Here is a 15,806-nt window from a genome sequence, read left to right as displayed (position 1 = left end):
TAATTCCTGTTAGGATACACAAAGGAAGTGGGTAAACTTCTTCTTTTGTTTTAAATATAAAGAAGTAAATTCAGAAAGGAATCAGGCTAGGTTTACTCTGTGGAACAGGAATGCATTTGGTGCATTAGCTATTTTTAAAAGACATTCTATAATTCAAATTAATCCAGAGCAGTTCTGTGCTCTGTGCTGCTCTGAAGCTCTGACTATAATGCTGGAGTTCTGACTATAGTTGTCTCTTCTGATTTTATCATCCATGTTTCTGTTCCAATGGAAATTTTTGAAACGTCATCTCTTTGATACATTTTCTGACTAAATTGTGTTCAATCAGTAGATCAAAAGCAGGAATCCTGAATGTTTTTCCCCCTATGTCTGGCCTTACCTTACTGAATCATTAGAAAGGTTCCAGCAATATTATGGATGGTTGTACTTGATACTGGGTATAAAAGCATAACCTCAGTAGTATACTTCAATCAAATTGAAATATTAATTTCTGTTTTTGAATGTTTTTAAAGAAATAATTATGCCTTTGCAACCTTTCAGAGTTGTTATCTTCTGATTTCCTCAATATTTGTGAAATAAATGCAACTTCCAACATACCTTGGTTTTCCATCAGCTTGGTCCTGCCTGTTTACTCATTTAATTGGTGTTGGATTTCACAGTGGTTTCTCTTGTAATATTTTTCATTGCTCTTGCATTTTAAAAACATGGTTTTTAATGAACTTTGAGTGACATTTCAGAAAGCTTTTTATAGATCATGATAAAAGCAGTGATTGATATATACTTAGAATGCCCGGAATGTTAACAAATGTCTTCTTTCTACTTTTCATTTCAGTGCACATTTACTTTAAAACCAATGTTTAACAAGCTATTCATTTTGTTCTACCTCCAAAACATAATGATATGACATAGTATTTACTGCAGCAGAAAGAGAAACAATTCTGATAATGAGTTTTAAAATATGCTTCCAAAGTAATGTATGTGGGTCAATTCACTCCTTCTTTGCCACAATTTTATTTATATTTTATGCTACAACTTGCTCTGAAAACATAACAACAACATTTAAAATGCCCAAGCCTGAAGCAATAGCAATAAAGTCCAGAAAAATATGTATTTTATTAGATTAAGAAATGAAAATGCAGTGACATATGAAGTTAGTTCAGTGCTGAAGGCTGCATTTAGAACTATCAAAATGTAAATGAAAGCTGTCATGCTGGCAGTTTTCTTTCACTTTTAATGTGCTGTCTTTGCTTCTCAAATAATAGAGGCAATAAAAGTGATTTTACAGATGAGAGTAACACTACTTTTGTGTTCACATGGCTCTTTTTATAGTTATTATTTTCTCCCACATTAAAATAAAAGGATAAAATTCAATAAGAAAGTTTTTCAAATAAGTTTCATCAACAGTGGTAGTCAAACCCCAGATATAGACCTTGATGAATTTAATGCTAGTATTAAGAAAAGCATGGATATAAACATCTTAGGAAGATCTGATTTTTCAAAGAAAACGATGATTAGACTATAGATGGAAATATAGTAACCAAGGAGACTCAGTCTTAAGTAGACATACAGAGACTTTCTGAAATTAATCTAATCTCAACTAAAATAGATGTAAGACAACTGCTATAATAATTCCAATTTCCTACAAAACACTCTCATTATTTATGCTAATCAAAATAGTATTTGTCACTGAAAGTCTTCATGTTGGATAAAGTAATTAACAAAGTTAACAAAGGTGCAGCAGGTAGCAGTAATGGAGGAGGAAACATCAGAGAATAATAGTTGTGAATCAGCAGAAAGAATATATTCATTCATTTCATGTGTATTATAAATGGCACTGTAAGTCATCATTTTTTATACATTAAAAAAAAATCAAAATCAAAGTACAAAAGACAGAAAGTCCCAAACCAAAACCAATCCAAGTCCCAAACCCAACCTTATTTTGATTTAAGATTATTTCAGAGCCCTTTCTGTTTCCACAGGTTTTTTTTTTTTTTAAACAGTGATTGAGGCGCTGGAATTTCCCCCTTCCTTTCCCAATTCTTTCTTCTCAGCAACATTTCCTGCTTCACAGTAATTTTAAATAAACTCCCATCCCTATAAAAAGACTCTACTCTCTTACATTTAGAAGCTCTACTGCCAATTCCTGGTCTGTGAATGATGCTGCTACCTGTAAGAAACAGAATTGCTTAGCTGATGGAAGTAATTATCTGAGACAGTTTCAAAGAACTGAAATTACTAAAATAATTACCTGAGTGGTGTTATTGAGATTGTCTGTGAAGTGTGAAGCTCAAACCAGTGATGGATGTTATGTGAATAGCATAAGTTTCAGCACATCTATGTATTGTTTAAATGAAAAAATGTAGTAGCAACTTAAGTTTCAGATTTGACTAATTTTCTCCCTCCACATTAAATCTCACATTAATCCAATTTGTGTAAAGGCTGGCATTGCCCCTGGAGCATAGAGCTGAATATATAATCCAAAGGGTTTCTTACCTTTAATATTTTTATGTTAAAATTAATATTACAAGTGTTAATAACTTTCTATTACTGAGTTGTTCTTTTGCTTGTCTAAATCCTTTGAGTATATTATGAGCTTCCTGTCCTGAGGAGTATTCTGTAGTCTGAGTTCTATAGTGACTGTACCCTATGCAAAAGGAGTCTTCCTTTCATATGAGCTTTTAGCCTCTGACTTCGTTTTTCAGTCGCCTTGTAAGGGATAGCAATTTCCTCATCCAAATTCTTTAAAATTTATGTATATTTGTTATGACCCAGCTCATTTTTCCAGTCCCCCTGTCCAAATAATTCATGCAAATTTCTGTGTTAATCTTGCATCCTTTTTTCATTGTTTTAAAAATTGTAGTAGTAATAAAATACTAGCATATATGGAGGTGACTTTTTTTTTCATAAACTCAAAGAAAAAGAAAACATTAAAAAGCCCTTCATAAACTTCAGAAACCTCACTGGAATCATAAGTACCATAAAACTAGTTCTGGTGAAAATTGGGCTCTTGATAATACAGAATACTTTGACGCATGAAATATCTTTATTCTGTGTGTGTCAAATCAATTATTAAACAATTTACAGTGCCCTATGAGACATCTAGTCTATTTTACAGATGAAGAAGCTGAATCTCAGTGAGACTTAGCCCCAGATTCTAAGTGTCTTAGATTTGAATTTCCCACACTGCTTGTGGGCACTCCCCTGTGGCACCCACAACCCCCTCAGTTACTCGGCTGAGCCCCCTATGTCCCACTGGGGGCAAACCAGGCATTTTTGAGGGAAAGCCACAAAATGACAGTGCGCAGAGGTGGTAGCACTTTTGCTTGTCTGCAAGGAATTACAAAAGAAGCAACCTGATAGAGTGCGTGGTATCCCTGCCCATGGTGGGGTGAAGGAATTAGATGACCTCTAATGTTCCTTGCAACCCTACCCATTCTATGATTCTGTGTATGCCCACACTCAGACTGTCTTCTTAGACCACTTATCCATGAGCCTACTCCAGTTTAAGAGGCCTAAGTGAGTTTTTTGATCACAATATATATTTTTGTTGTGTGCGTTACCTGGTATTCTTGTGGGATGGAACTCAGGTGGATGGGTAAAAATATTGATTCATTCTCTGTAACAATAAATATCAGCATAGGAGAACTTCAGTGGCAAAAATGAAACTGAAAAGTGAAACAAGGCTGGTGAGCATGTGGGTAAACAGCTCAGTGATTTTTTTAGAAGTATATAAGTAAATTGTTTATGTCTTTGGGTGATTGAATGTTTCCACTGTCTTAGCTTTCTCCCTGACAAGACATGACATCTATGAATGGAATTCCTCTGAAATTACTGTGTCCTATAGTATCCCTCTTATACTTCCACTTCCCAGAATGAGTGGCCAGTGTTGATTTCCAAAGATTACGAGGGCAAATGGAACCCATAGGGAGAGAGTTATATTAAAGATTGTTGAACGAAGGTAGAAGTAGGTCATAATTTACATCAGTCCGCACTATTGGATGGCAATTGATATTTTAAAACTTTGCACTGCAAATCTCAGGAAGGACTTTACATCAATTTGAAACTTTGCTCAAGATGTCGCAAAACACTTGACAGAGGCAGACACAGTAGCCATCATTATGAAGAAACCTGAGGAAAGTCCAACTTCCATTAAAACAAATTAAAAAAAATATTTTTGGATCTTGCCAGGATTCTACAGGAAAATGAGAATATTGGTTTCAAGAGGGACTGGTACAGTATGGTGCAGTCAGAACAGATCAGACAGATAGAAATTTATAGTGGTGAGCTTGTGCATTGTATATATATGTATCATCAGTGCTTTTATCTTCCTGTACAAAAATGTCAGTGGTAGATTAAAATCTCCAGCGGAGAGCACAAATGGCAGGCAGATCCTTGAAGTAACTGAAAAGCAGTCTTCAAATTGCTCTTCAGGAAATTACTCTATGGAGCTCATACAAGTAGCTCTGCTGACTCTGGTACATCAAAGTTATTTTCCTAATATGCTATTGTTAGAAAAAATTCATGGTCAAAGACTGAATATTTATAAGCCCAGAAATGGGGAAAAATGTTGTTTTGAAGGAAAGTTTAGAATATATTTGAAAATAAGGAATTGGTCTCATCTAAGAAAAAATCATACCATTGAAACTGGTAAAGAAATCTTTAAATAATGTTTTTTTCTTCCCAGGATTTGATGGATTTTGTTTTCTCTGCTGTGACACCAAAAATGTCGATTTTAGAATGTATGTACATCAAGCAAGCTATTGACCTCCTACAGGTAGATATGGTATCTATTTTTCTCTCTCAGATTCTGTGATTTTTTGTAGGAGGGCAGTAGTTCTGTACTGCATCCACTTTGCAGGGTTTGCTGCCTGGCCGAGACGAGAAGCAGCTCAGTGAGGAACACATTGCTCGCTTGTTTGTTTTCGCTGTGATGTGGTCAGCTGGAGCCCTTCTGGAGCCAGATGACAAGCTGAAAATGGAGCTGTTCCTAAGGAAGCACTCTGCTGTGAAAGAGCTTCCAGCTGTGAATGGAGAGGAAACCATGTTTGAATTTGGTATCAATGCCTGTGGCCAGTGGGAGCACTGGTCAAAGAAGGTTCGTACACTGCAACATGCTAAGCTTTCTTAATGGGTATACAAAGTGTATTTGGTAAGAGACATTTTATTTCAAACCCTACATAATTTGGTTGGGAAGATTAACCCTACCAAATTCTCCAGAGCTTCTTTTTTTTGAATGATATTTTTCTTTTCCCGTAAATGTCTTCAGCAAAGAATAGAAACGTGCATTTGAAATATCTTTGGAAGTGAAACAGAAGTGATCTTAACTCTGTCTACTTACTCTATCACCTTACTCTTTAAGAAATTCCAGCAAGGAAAAGCTTTTATCAGGTACCGGAGGAATGAAAATATCCTGTTAGTCTACCACCCATTTAGAAAAGCATGGTAAGATGCTGATTGATTATGAAAGGATACTTGGCTTTCAGGCAGAAAAGTTTTGCTGATGTAAATTTTATGAAGTACATTTGATTTTGTGTTCTGATGCAAAGTGATTCTGTGGGTAGGTAGGAATTCTCAAACTTTTTGCATGTCTTTCTTATGCAGGTCCCTGAATATATTTATCCTAAAGATTCAGTCCCAGAATATACTTCCATTCTAGTTCCAAATGTAGACAGTGTCCGAACAGACTTTCTAATGCACGCTATCATGAGGCAAGGAAAAGCTGTTTTGCTAATTGGGGAACAAGGAACAGCAAAAACTGTTATGATTAAGGTAGGTGGAATGGAAAAACATATGTAATATATTAGGATGATAGCATTGCAATAATTGACATTGGCACCAATATTAAGCGGAAGTTGAGAATAGTTTGGTTTTTCTTCAGAGTACATACTAGAATTCTTACAGAGGCTTGTTGCCAGTACTCACATGGACCACAAGCAAAAACCCCCAAGTCTTTTATATAAAATTTTATATAAAGGTTTCTTTTAAACTTTGCTAACTGTGGCCACAAGGTCAGATGATAAATGCTCTTTCATATGCTTTCTTTTCTTTTGAGTAGTCAAACAGAAGATTTTGCTAAGAAGATGGTGATCCTTGGAGGCTTTTTTATTTTCCTGTGCTTTATCAGTGGTGCCATGTGTGAACTGGTCTTTTTACACCCTTATTGCACAGCCTTTCTTTAAAAGCCAAATGAAGAGAAAAATAGAGCTTCCTTCTTTAGTCAGGGTGGTTTTCAGAGGGTAAATTTACTGTTTATTATCTTGTCTCTCAATTTCTTCACTGAAAATGACATGTTTGTTCTCTAGGAGAAAATAACTACAGGATTGCTATTAAATTAACAAGGACAGGTTTAATAACTTAATATAGAAAAATCAGTAATCAAAAGGCTGAACAAACCCAGATGTCTTACCAAACTCAGCATCCCTTATTTAAAAAAGTGGAAGCATAGTGTTTTTCATTAGGGTTTCTGTGTTTTTCAGGGGAGCGTGTGGATTCTTTGATCAATGAGAGGTAGCTAAATAAAACTAATCTACTCTTGGGACAGCTGACTTGGCTATACAAGCATCTGTACCTCCACTGGAGGATTTGCAGAGGTCCTGAAATGGAAAATAGCTGAAAAACACCGGTCTAAATTGACCTTTGGCTTTCTTAAAATCTGGAGCCATTTTGTGTGCCCCGGCCATGTTCTCTCTGAGCCCTGACAGAGAGTGAGTTGTACCCCTGCCAGCAGCAATTAATACTATTTTTTCAGCATAGCTGTCCATGCCAACAGGCATGCCGGTGTAATGTCAGCTTCTGTTCCTGGCACCAGCTGGAGAACTATTTTTGCAGAGTGAAGAGGCGGGGTCTGGGTGGTGGTCTTGATATTCTGCATGCTGGATTTTGTCCAGATACTGGCAACCTCCAGCTTTCAGCTGCCATTCCTGTCCCTAAAAATAATTGGAACTGATTCTTGGGAGTTGCTTAGGCTGAGTCTATGCTATAGAGCAGAGTATGTTCCTTACACAAGGGAGCATAATGCCAGCAGATATTTTATCTCGTGTAAGGTTAGGAGTGAGTGTTAACTGCCTTCACAACTGTTCCCCTTCTGCTTTCATCTTCTGTAGAATTTTGCCTTACTACACCTTGTGGAAAAGAAATCTCCAGATATAAACAGTTCATTTCATGAAAAAGTAAAAGAGTCTTAATATAGAGCACTTCAGGTAGTAATCTGAATTAATCGGAATAATCCTCAGTGTTGAGTAAACCATCAGTATAAATCAAAATAAAGAACTTAAAATGGAATGTTAATTTAAGACCTTTATTCTCTGTACTATTAATTCATGAATTGCAAAAAATTTTAAAAAGTGATGTTAAACTGGTAAAGGACAGTTGAAAGTTCCCTGACAGTTTAACTAACAAAAATTATCCTATCCAAGACCCTTTTCTTTTTTGAAGATAGTTCTCATTTCTGTACTGTGCAATATTACTGTTACCATGTAAACATTCTGAAGTGCCATAATGAATAAAACACAAATGTGTTTTTTGAATGGTTGAGAATTCGTAGTTGCAGTTTGTTGACCTTGGCCAGCTGCAAGACCCTCACCCAGCTGCTGGTTCCCTCCCCCTCCTCAACAGTAAAGGGGTTGAGGTAAAGACAGGGAGATCTCAACTCACAATTACTGCTATGGGAAAAACATTTGACTTGGGGGACACTTAAAAAATTTATTTCTAATTAAAAATAGAATTAGATGGTGAAAAACAGAATACTGAAAATACCCTCTTCTCACACCTCTCTTCTACTCAGGCTCACCTTCAGTCCCTCATCTCTGACTCCTCTACCTCTTCCCTGGCCAGCAGTGCAGCAGGATGATACAAGGGCGCTGTGGTCAGTACATAACAGCTCCCCTCTGCCTCACCTTCCTCCTCACATTGCTCCCTCCTCCCACATGGGATACAGTTCTTACCAGAGCTGCAGTTCCTCATGAGCTGTTCCAGCGTGGGTCCTTCATGGGGTCACAAGTCCTGCCAGCAAACCTGCTCCTGTGTGGGCTTCTCTTTCCAGGGGTCTGCAGGTCCTGCCAGGAGCTCCAGTGTGGGCTTCCCAAGGGGTCACAGCCTCCTTTAGGCATCCAGCTGCTCCAGTGTGAGGTCTTCCATGGGCTGCAGGTTAACCTCTGTTCCACTGTGAACCTCCATGGAATGCAGGGGACAACTTGCTTCACCATGGTCTGCACCACAGGCTGCAGGGGAATCTGTGCTGGAGCACCTCCTGCTCTTCTTTCTGCTCTTGCTTTGGTGTCTGCAGGCCTGATTTTCTCACATTTTTTTGCACTTCTCTCTCAACTGCCAGGCAGCATTTTGCCCTTCCTGACACAGGCTGAGTGTCTCCAGTGGGTCTGCTGGAGGTGGCTGGAACCAGCTGTGTCTGGCAAGAGGCTTTTCTTGCAAGAGGCTGCCCCATAGCCCTGCTGGCAGCACCTGGGCACCTGCACTTGGCACATGAGCTTTGCAATTTGTAAATTGTTGGAGCCCTGAGGAGAGATCTGAGCACTGACCTGCACCAACCCCTCAGCTGTCAGGAGTACACGCCAAAGACAGGACTGTTGCATTTACAGTGCACATGTAGGTTGTCATTTATGTCAGGTCTGAAAAAAACCCTATTTCCGAAGGGCACCTTTTCTTGAGCTGCTGTCACTGTATCAACAAAATTGACAATATTCATCAAAATATTTTGAGGGGATCTAGCTGTGTCTTCCTTTATGTTGTCACAGTAAGTGTATGTCTCACTGGAGTTGTTCTTACAGCACTTCATCAGCAATGATACAGATTTCTTTTTCTGAGGTGCCAAAATGGGAACATTTGTAGTCAACCCTCTTTTATGGATAGGAATTTAAATTATATTCAACTTCATCATCATTGCAGAAGAATGGAATCTTTAAAAAGAAATTATGTTGGAAATATGGAACTTTTAGTACTATTTCTAAGCTCCAGAACTTTTCCTAAACAAAATATTTCCTATGCTATATATTTATCCCTCGGTGTGACTCCAGGGTTACATATTTTTATTATAAAACCTCACTAAATATGAAAAGTGGAACTTTGTTGTTTTGGGGCATCCTCAGCAGCTGTGGGAATTGTACATATTCATAAAATTCAAGGATTTCTTTCTTCATTAAGAGAAGAGAGCTATCAGTAAGTGTGATGTAGCTGGGTTTAATTTTACACTGCCATTCCTTTGCACTGCTTTTGTTTTAAGAGTTTTGATGTCGTAGTGTAAACATGAAAATGGATTTGGTTTTTCTCTTGTTCTTTGCTGTCTGCTGTAATAGATCATCACTAACAGCTTAAATTTAGAAAAACCCTGACAATTGCTAATGCAAAGTTTATTTGCATCTTGAGTTGGCACACATCTGCTTGTAATACTTAGTGAAGTCTATTAAGAGTTTATAAATTTTAATACTTAAAAAATTAATGCAAAGCATTAACTGACAGTTTGTTTGAATTTCAAGTTGTAGATGGTGCATTTACTTAAATAAACTGTGTTTGGAGATTTTGAAGTTAATAGCAGGACTGAGATTTTTGCAGGGCTGCTGAGCATCTGCATCTCCTTTTGTCTGAATTCACCTGGAGTTACTGGTGCACTTGACTTAAAAGTAGTTTATCTTGCAGAATTACACAAGCAAGTATGATCCTGATGTTCACTTGACCAAATACCTAAACTTTTCTTCTGCAACGCTGCCACATATGTTCCAAAGGAGCATAGAAAGCTGCATAGGCAAAAGAATGGGCACTACACACGGTCCTCCAGCAGGGAAGAAAATGACTGTCTTTATTGATGACATCAACATGCCTCTGATTAATGAATGGGGTGATCAGGTAAAAGGAAAATACTAACTTTTGGGAGTTGGTGGTCTTACCATTGTTGCTGATACTGATCAATGGGTTGAAAAAATGGGACAGGTTAGAAAAAAGATATCTTAATATGGATTAGAACAAATACATTTACTAAAAACAATTTCCCCAAGCCAGTTTTTGAGATGACTAACAAGCTGTCAGTCCCAAAAGATCAAGGATGGTGTCAAGCCACTTGGTGCAATCACTGTAATATTTAAGCCTTTTGGTTTGGTTGCATACAAAGCTGGTAGGATTTCCAAACTAGCAGTCCTGAGAACCAGTTTGGGAAAGGAAGCATGCAAATCCAAGAAACACTCAGAGATTTTTCTTTGATCTGCTATGGACTTTAAATTGCAGTAACTATTATGCGAAATCTAAGCTGGTGGTGAGTCTAAAGAACAAGACTTATGAGAAGTGGCTGAGGAAACTGGGGTTGTTGAGCCTTGAGTAAAGAAACTTTGGGGGAGATCTTGCTGCTCTCTTCAGCTACCTGAAAGGAGATTGTAGTGAGGTCGGTGTTGACAGGACAAGGGGAAATGGCTTCAAGTTGCACCAGGGGAGGTTTAGATTGGATATCAGAGAAAAATTTCTTCACCAAAAGGGTTGTTGACCCCTGAAACAGATTGCCCAGGGAAGTGGTGGAGTCACCATCCATGGAGGTATTTAAGAGAGGTGTAGATGTGTCACCTGGGAACATGGCTTAATGGTGGATTTGGCAGTACTGGTTTAATGGTTGGACTCGATCAAAAAGGTCTTTTCCAACCTAAACAATTCTGTGATCACAGTTGACATTAAAGACTAGCAAGCTGTCTTGAGGTATTGATAAAAGAATACTTATAGACCAATACCCTGAAAATCTGACTTAAAAAAAAAAATCTGCTGAGAAAAAGTAAATTTTCTGCTTTTGGTATGGCTCTGTAATTGTGTTCTCTCACTGCCTGTGTACAGGTGGACATGTGACTACACTTTGTGCTAAATTTACCATTCTTTGTCACTATCTGTCTGTGTCAGTCTGAAGCTATAGCCAGGATTGAAAATTTAAAGTGCTGGTTTTTCTTAAATTGAAATTATGCAAATCCAGTTGAATGTCTGACTTCCTGTCCACAACTACTTAGCGCATGAAACTTACATAAAGCCAGTGTACTGCATCTGAGTGCTTGGTTGCCATGTTGCATGTTGACAACCCTGAAACACCTAAATCCTCCTTTTTTTTTTTTTGTTTTGTTTTGGCAACATTTAGATCACCAATGAGATTGTAAGACAGCTGATGGAACAGAAAGGTTTCTACAGTTTGGAGAAGCCAGGGGAATTCACAAATGTAGTTGACATCCAGTTTGTAGCTGCTATGATTCACCCTGGGGGAGGTCGGAATGACATCCCACAGCGCCTGAAACGCCAGTTCACCATCTTAAACTGCACATTGCCTTCTAATTCCTCTATTGATAAGATATTTCAAACAATAGCTGAAGGCTATTTCTGTGAACAACGACATTTCCCTGCAGAAATATGTAAACTGGCTTCAGCATTAGTATCTACAAGTCGAAAGGTTTGGGAAATGACAAAAGCAAAGGTAAAATGACATCTATTAAGCCTTTGAAGCATCTGACTCAGGCCTTTTGTACTGTCGTGTGTGTTTGTAGTTCATACTGTGAAGCTGTGACCTATGTGTGTAATTGCTGGCTGATGCCTCTGTTCTGAATTGGTTGCTCTCAAGTTAGCTGACAAAAATCCTAATCACATGTAGTGTCTTCTGTAGCTGATACAAGTATCACATAATATACATATGATATAGTAAGCATAGCTGATAGGAAGATTGAGACATCTTCCAGTTGAGAAAATGCTGAGAGCACAAGAAACCAGAAATTAAAAATTAGATAGGAATCTTCTGTAGAGCTGTTTGGGATCGTGAGAAACTTTAAAGATCTGAATTAAAGGAAAGAAGAAAAATCTGGCAGACAGGGAATCAGTTCAAAACAAATAAAATCTGGTATTTAGCAATTTATAAATACTTACATGTTCCATTTCAAACAGACTGTTAAAAACATTTGACTGCAATTCCTGGGCAAATTTTGCTTTGAAAAAGACAGAAAATATTAGGTATAGAATGCAATTTGAAAAAACAAAACTACAGCATAGAAATGTGTGTCGAATTTGTTCTTCTTCTGAGAAAAGTGGAGGACAGTAGTGGAAAGAGAGGGATTTGTTAAATGGTATTTTCTAGTCCAATAAAAGTTGGTCAGAATTTCACAAACAACTAACTGTAGACCTAAACTTACTTTGCACACAGAACTAGAGAGACTTCTAGCAAAACTACTGACTAGTCAATATTGACCAATATATTCAACAGAATTGGTGCTTATTACCACTAATTAACTTCCTTTCCTAGAGGAAAAGTAGCTTTTTCTAGGTTGTAAATATTTTCCCAAATATTGTTTGCTCTTTTTTTTCCCTTTTCCCTTGCCTTTCCTTGCCTTTCCTTGCCTCTCCTTGCCTCTCCTTGCCTCGCCTCGCCTCCTTTCCCTTTCCCTTTCCCTTTCCCTTTCCCTTTCCCTTTCCCTTTCCCTTTCCCTTTCCCTTTCCCTTTCCCTTTCCCTTTTCCTCATGAACTTTTCCTCCTCATTCTTGGAAAGGATGAAGAGTAACGGAAATGATCTGGAAGAAAGGGCAGGAGCAACACCACAGGTTAAACAACGTTGACATTTTTACTGTGGTCATCAGTGTCATCATTAACTAACCTGTCTTGGCTTCAATGCATGTTCCTGGGATTTGAAACATTCAAAGAAACTCAAATGAAATCTATGTGAAATTAAAGAGCTAGCTGTTGCTAGTGTCATTTCTTCATTTTACCTTAATGCCTCTTAAATGCCAAGCATGTATTTCTGCTTTAATACAAGACTGAAGTTTGTGAAAATATCCACATTCACTTAATAATAAGTAGAAAATATTTTTATTTAGCAGTTATTTGAATATAGTTCACGACATTATTTTGTAGATGTTACCAACTCCAGCTAAATTTCATTACATCTTCAATTTACGAGACCTCAGTCGTATTTGGCAAGGAATACTTACAGTTACTCCTGACGTCTGCCAGAGCATCAGTGTTTTGGTAGCCTTGTTCCAACATGAATGCAGACGTGTTATTGCAGACAGGTTCATCAGCAAAAGTGATAAGGACTGGTTTGAAGATTTGATGAGGAAGGTAAGCAAACAGTATTTTAGTATTTGCCACAGAAAGAGGCCAAGGACATAGTTCATTACTAAATCAATCCTTCATGTATTGCTGTAGATTGTTTCTGAAGAACACGGTCAAAATCTACTTGAAGATAAATCGACAGAATTATACTTTGTGGATTTCTTGCGTGATGTCCCAGAGACTGCTGGAGATGAACCTGATGATGCAGAGTTGAAGGCTCCGAAAATTTATGAGCCTATCCCATCTTTGGATTACTTGGCTGAAAGATTACGGATGTTCATGCAACAGTACAATGAAACTGTCAGAGGATCTAAGATGGATTTAGTATTTTTCAAGGTATTACTGCTTGTAATTGTATTAATACAGAAAGTGCCTGGTCTTCTGCACTTACTGATACATCTTGTATGTTTCTATCACATTATTTTGGAGATAGCTCAGAACAACTAGGTTGTTTATACAGTACACACTGTGAATGTCATCTTGCTTTCCTGAAAGTTACCTCCTTCTCGAAGGTCTTGATGCACAATGCTCTCCTCAGCTTTAGACTGGGTGGTTTGATAGAATTTTAGGGTGTTTCAGATTAATTCTCACCCTAGGATGACTACAGCAGTAGAATAAGAAATGCCTATATTGCACTTGTATTTTACTTTTGTCAGTCTATTTAGAGAGCTTGTAAATAGGTCAGCTAAAAAGTCTGGGGGAGTCCTTTCTGCTTTACCTTCTGCCCCTAAGGAGCATGCCCTCAGCTCTGCTGATGACAAACTGTGCATATGACATTGCTTCATACAAGATTGATACAATGACATTTCTCTTGGGCTAGCCCTGCTGCCCACAGAATTCAGGGGGGAATCTCCTGTTGATTTTGATTACTACAGGACTGAGTCTTTGGCATAGGCTCCAGAGAAGCCATCCAGCTGTTGAGAAGCAGTTGGTTGGTGACACGCTTCTAGTTGATTATACAATGCATTATTTTTGCATCTCTTCATCCACTTTTCTCTCAATACACAGGATGCAATTATCCATTTGATTAAAATATCACGGATTATTCGTACTCCACAAGGAAATGCATTGTTGGTGGGCGTGGGTGGATCTGGAAAGCAGAGTCTGACCAGACTAGCATCATACATTGCTGGATACGAGAGCTTTCAGATTACTTTAACAAGGTAACACAATGCAGTGTACCTGGACATTTGCTCCTTAATTTGCCATAGAAATGAACTCCTCACAATCATCTTAAAGAAATGCAAACCTCTCAACCTTTTTATCCCTCATTGTAAACTACATTTCTGGTCAAAAGTAACTGTCCAAATGTACATCTATAGGTGACAGATCCTGGGTCTTTGTTTTGTTGACTTTATGCTATTGACAAGAAATATATATTTTCTTCAGCATTTGAGTCTGCAATGCACCTCTGTGAAATCACACTGAAATACAATTTTGCACTAAAAATAACAGGGAGTAATCTGCTGGTGCATGCTGCTTAGTAGGCAAATGCTGATGGCCAGGGGAAATGGTAACTTTTTCTATAGATCCTTATGTAGATAAACTGTATTATGACAATTTCTGTCAATGACTTACTATTTTGTAGTGCTGGAGTTCTGTAATTTATAGAAATTTGAAGTGAAAGGGAGTAGCTACTGCCTTCCTTCTGTTTCTCTTTTTACATAGAGTTTACAAGGGTAAGCAATGAAGACTGGCAGAGTGCATTCTCCTTTGCAAACTGCTTAACATGCTGAGAAATATTCTTTAGAGAGACATATCATGTCTATGAATAATGTTATGAGGCTTCTGATGAAAGGAAAGATAAAGAAAGATATATCACGATCTCTTCCTCTGTCCCAGAAGCAGAAGGAAGGAACAGTGAGAACAAAAAAAAAGGAGGGGAAGAAAAAAAACAAAGTGATAGAACAGAATCCCTAGATTTCCAAGATTATTAAGGCAACTATTAATAATGGCAATGAATATGGAGGGGGGAAGAATGAAATTAGCAGTGAAGAGTGGATGCTGGCTCATGTTTTGTCTCTAAGTATCATTTCCCATTGCTGTTGTTAGGTTATTGAACTAGATAGACTGCAATTCTGACAGTAGAGAATTTCTTATATTCCTATCAGAATAGCAGAAATCACTGTAATAACTGTAGCTGACACATGCAAACTGAAGAGTTGGATTGTTTCACAAGCTCTGCAGTGCTTGCTCTATGGGTATTTATAGAGCAGAAATAAGATGGAAGGAGAAGAGAACTGTGACACTTCCTGTGTGGCATATTTAATACGTGTAGAATGGGTTGTGTGTGTATTGCACAAATTACTTATGACTTTGAAGAGATTATTGGAAATAAGAGACTGGTTATAAAGAAAAGAGGTTCTTAATTTCATCTTTAATTGGCTAAGGACAAAATCTGCCATTTTATTAACCCTGGTTTACATCACTTTATATTGCACAATCTGAAATCTGTAGTTGAATTTGTGTGGACTTCATCTGAATCTTACTTGTGTGTACCAGCTACAAGACACATAACAACAGAACCAGTCATGGTCTCCATGTGCAGAAGAGCTGCAGAATCAGCCCAAGTGATAATGTTCAAACATAATTTCTGGGGCTTGATTTTAGTTAAACCATATAACACAATAAGCCCCTCAGTTTCATTCTCTCTTGTTTCATAATGATTTCCTTTAACCAGCTCTCAATATCTTCAGAAGATAATCCAGCTGTATTTATGTAATGGTTACAGGTATCATAA

At 37.7% G+C, this 15,806-nt stretch overlaps 1 protein-coding gene across 1 annotated transcript in view; it reads left to right on the top strand.

The window, feature by feature from the left end:
- Positions 1-15,806, top strand: part of LOC125318546 (dynein axonemal heavy chain 5-like) — a 151,230-nt gene that overhangs the window by 69,790 nt on the left and 65,634 nt on the right. The window contains exons 48-55 of the mRNA XM_048289429.1: positions 4,685-4,774; positions 4,859-5,095; positions 5,602-5,769; positions 9,649-9,855; positions 11,114-11,443; positions 12,866-13,072; positions 13,160-13,402; positions 14,075-14,229. Of these exons, the coding sequence (XP_048145386.1) occupies positions 4,685-4,774; positions 4,859-5,095; positions 5,602-5,769; positions 9,649-9,855; positions 11,114-11,443; positions 12,866-13,072; positions 13,160-13,402; positions 14,075-14,229 (1,637 nt within the window). The remainder of the gene's footprint in view (positions 1-4,684; positions 4,775-4,858; positions 5,096-5,601; positions 5,770-9,648; positions 9,856-11,113; positions 11,444-12,865; positions 13,073-13,159; positions 13,403-14,074; positions 14,230-15,806) is intronic.

The sequence above is a fragment of the Corvus hawaiiensis genome, chromosome 30 (genome assembly GCF_020740725.1).
Source record: "Corvus hawaiiensis isolate bCorHaw1 chromosome 30, bCorHaw1.pri.cur, whole genome shotgun sequence".
Taxonomy (NCBI): domain Eukaryota; kingdom Metazoa; phylum Chordata; class Aves; order Passeriformes; family Corvidae; genus Corvus; species Corvus hawaiiensis.
This window is presented reverse-complemented; position numbering and strand designations above follow the sequence as displayed.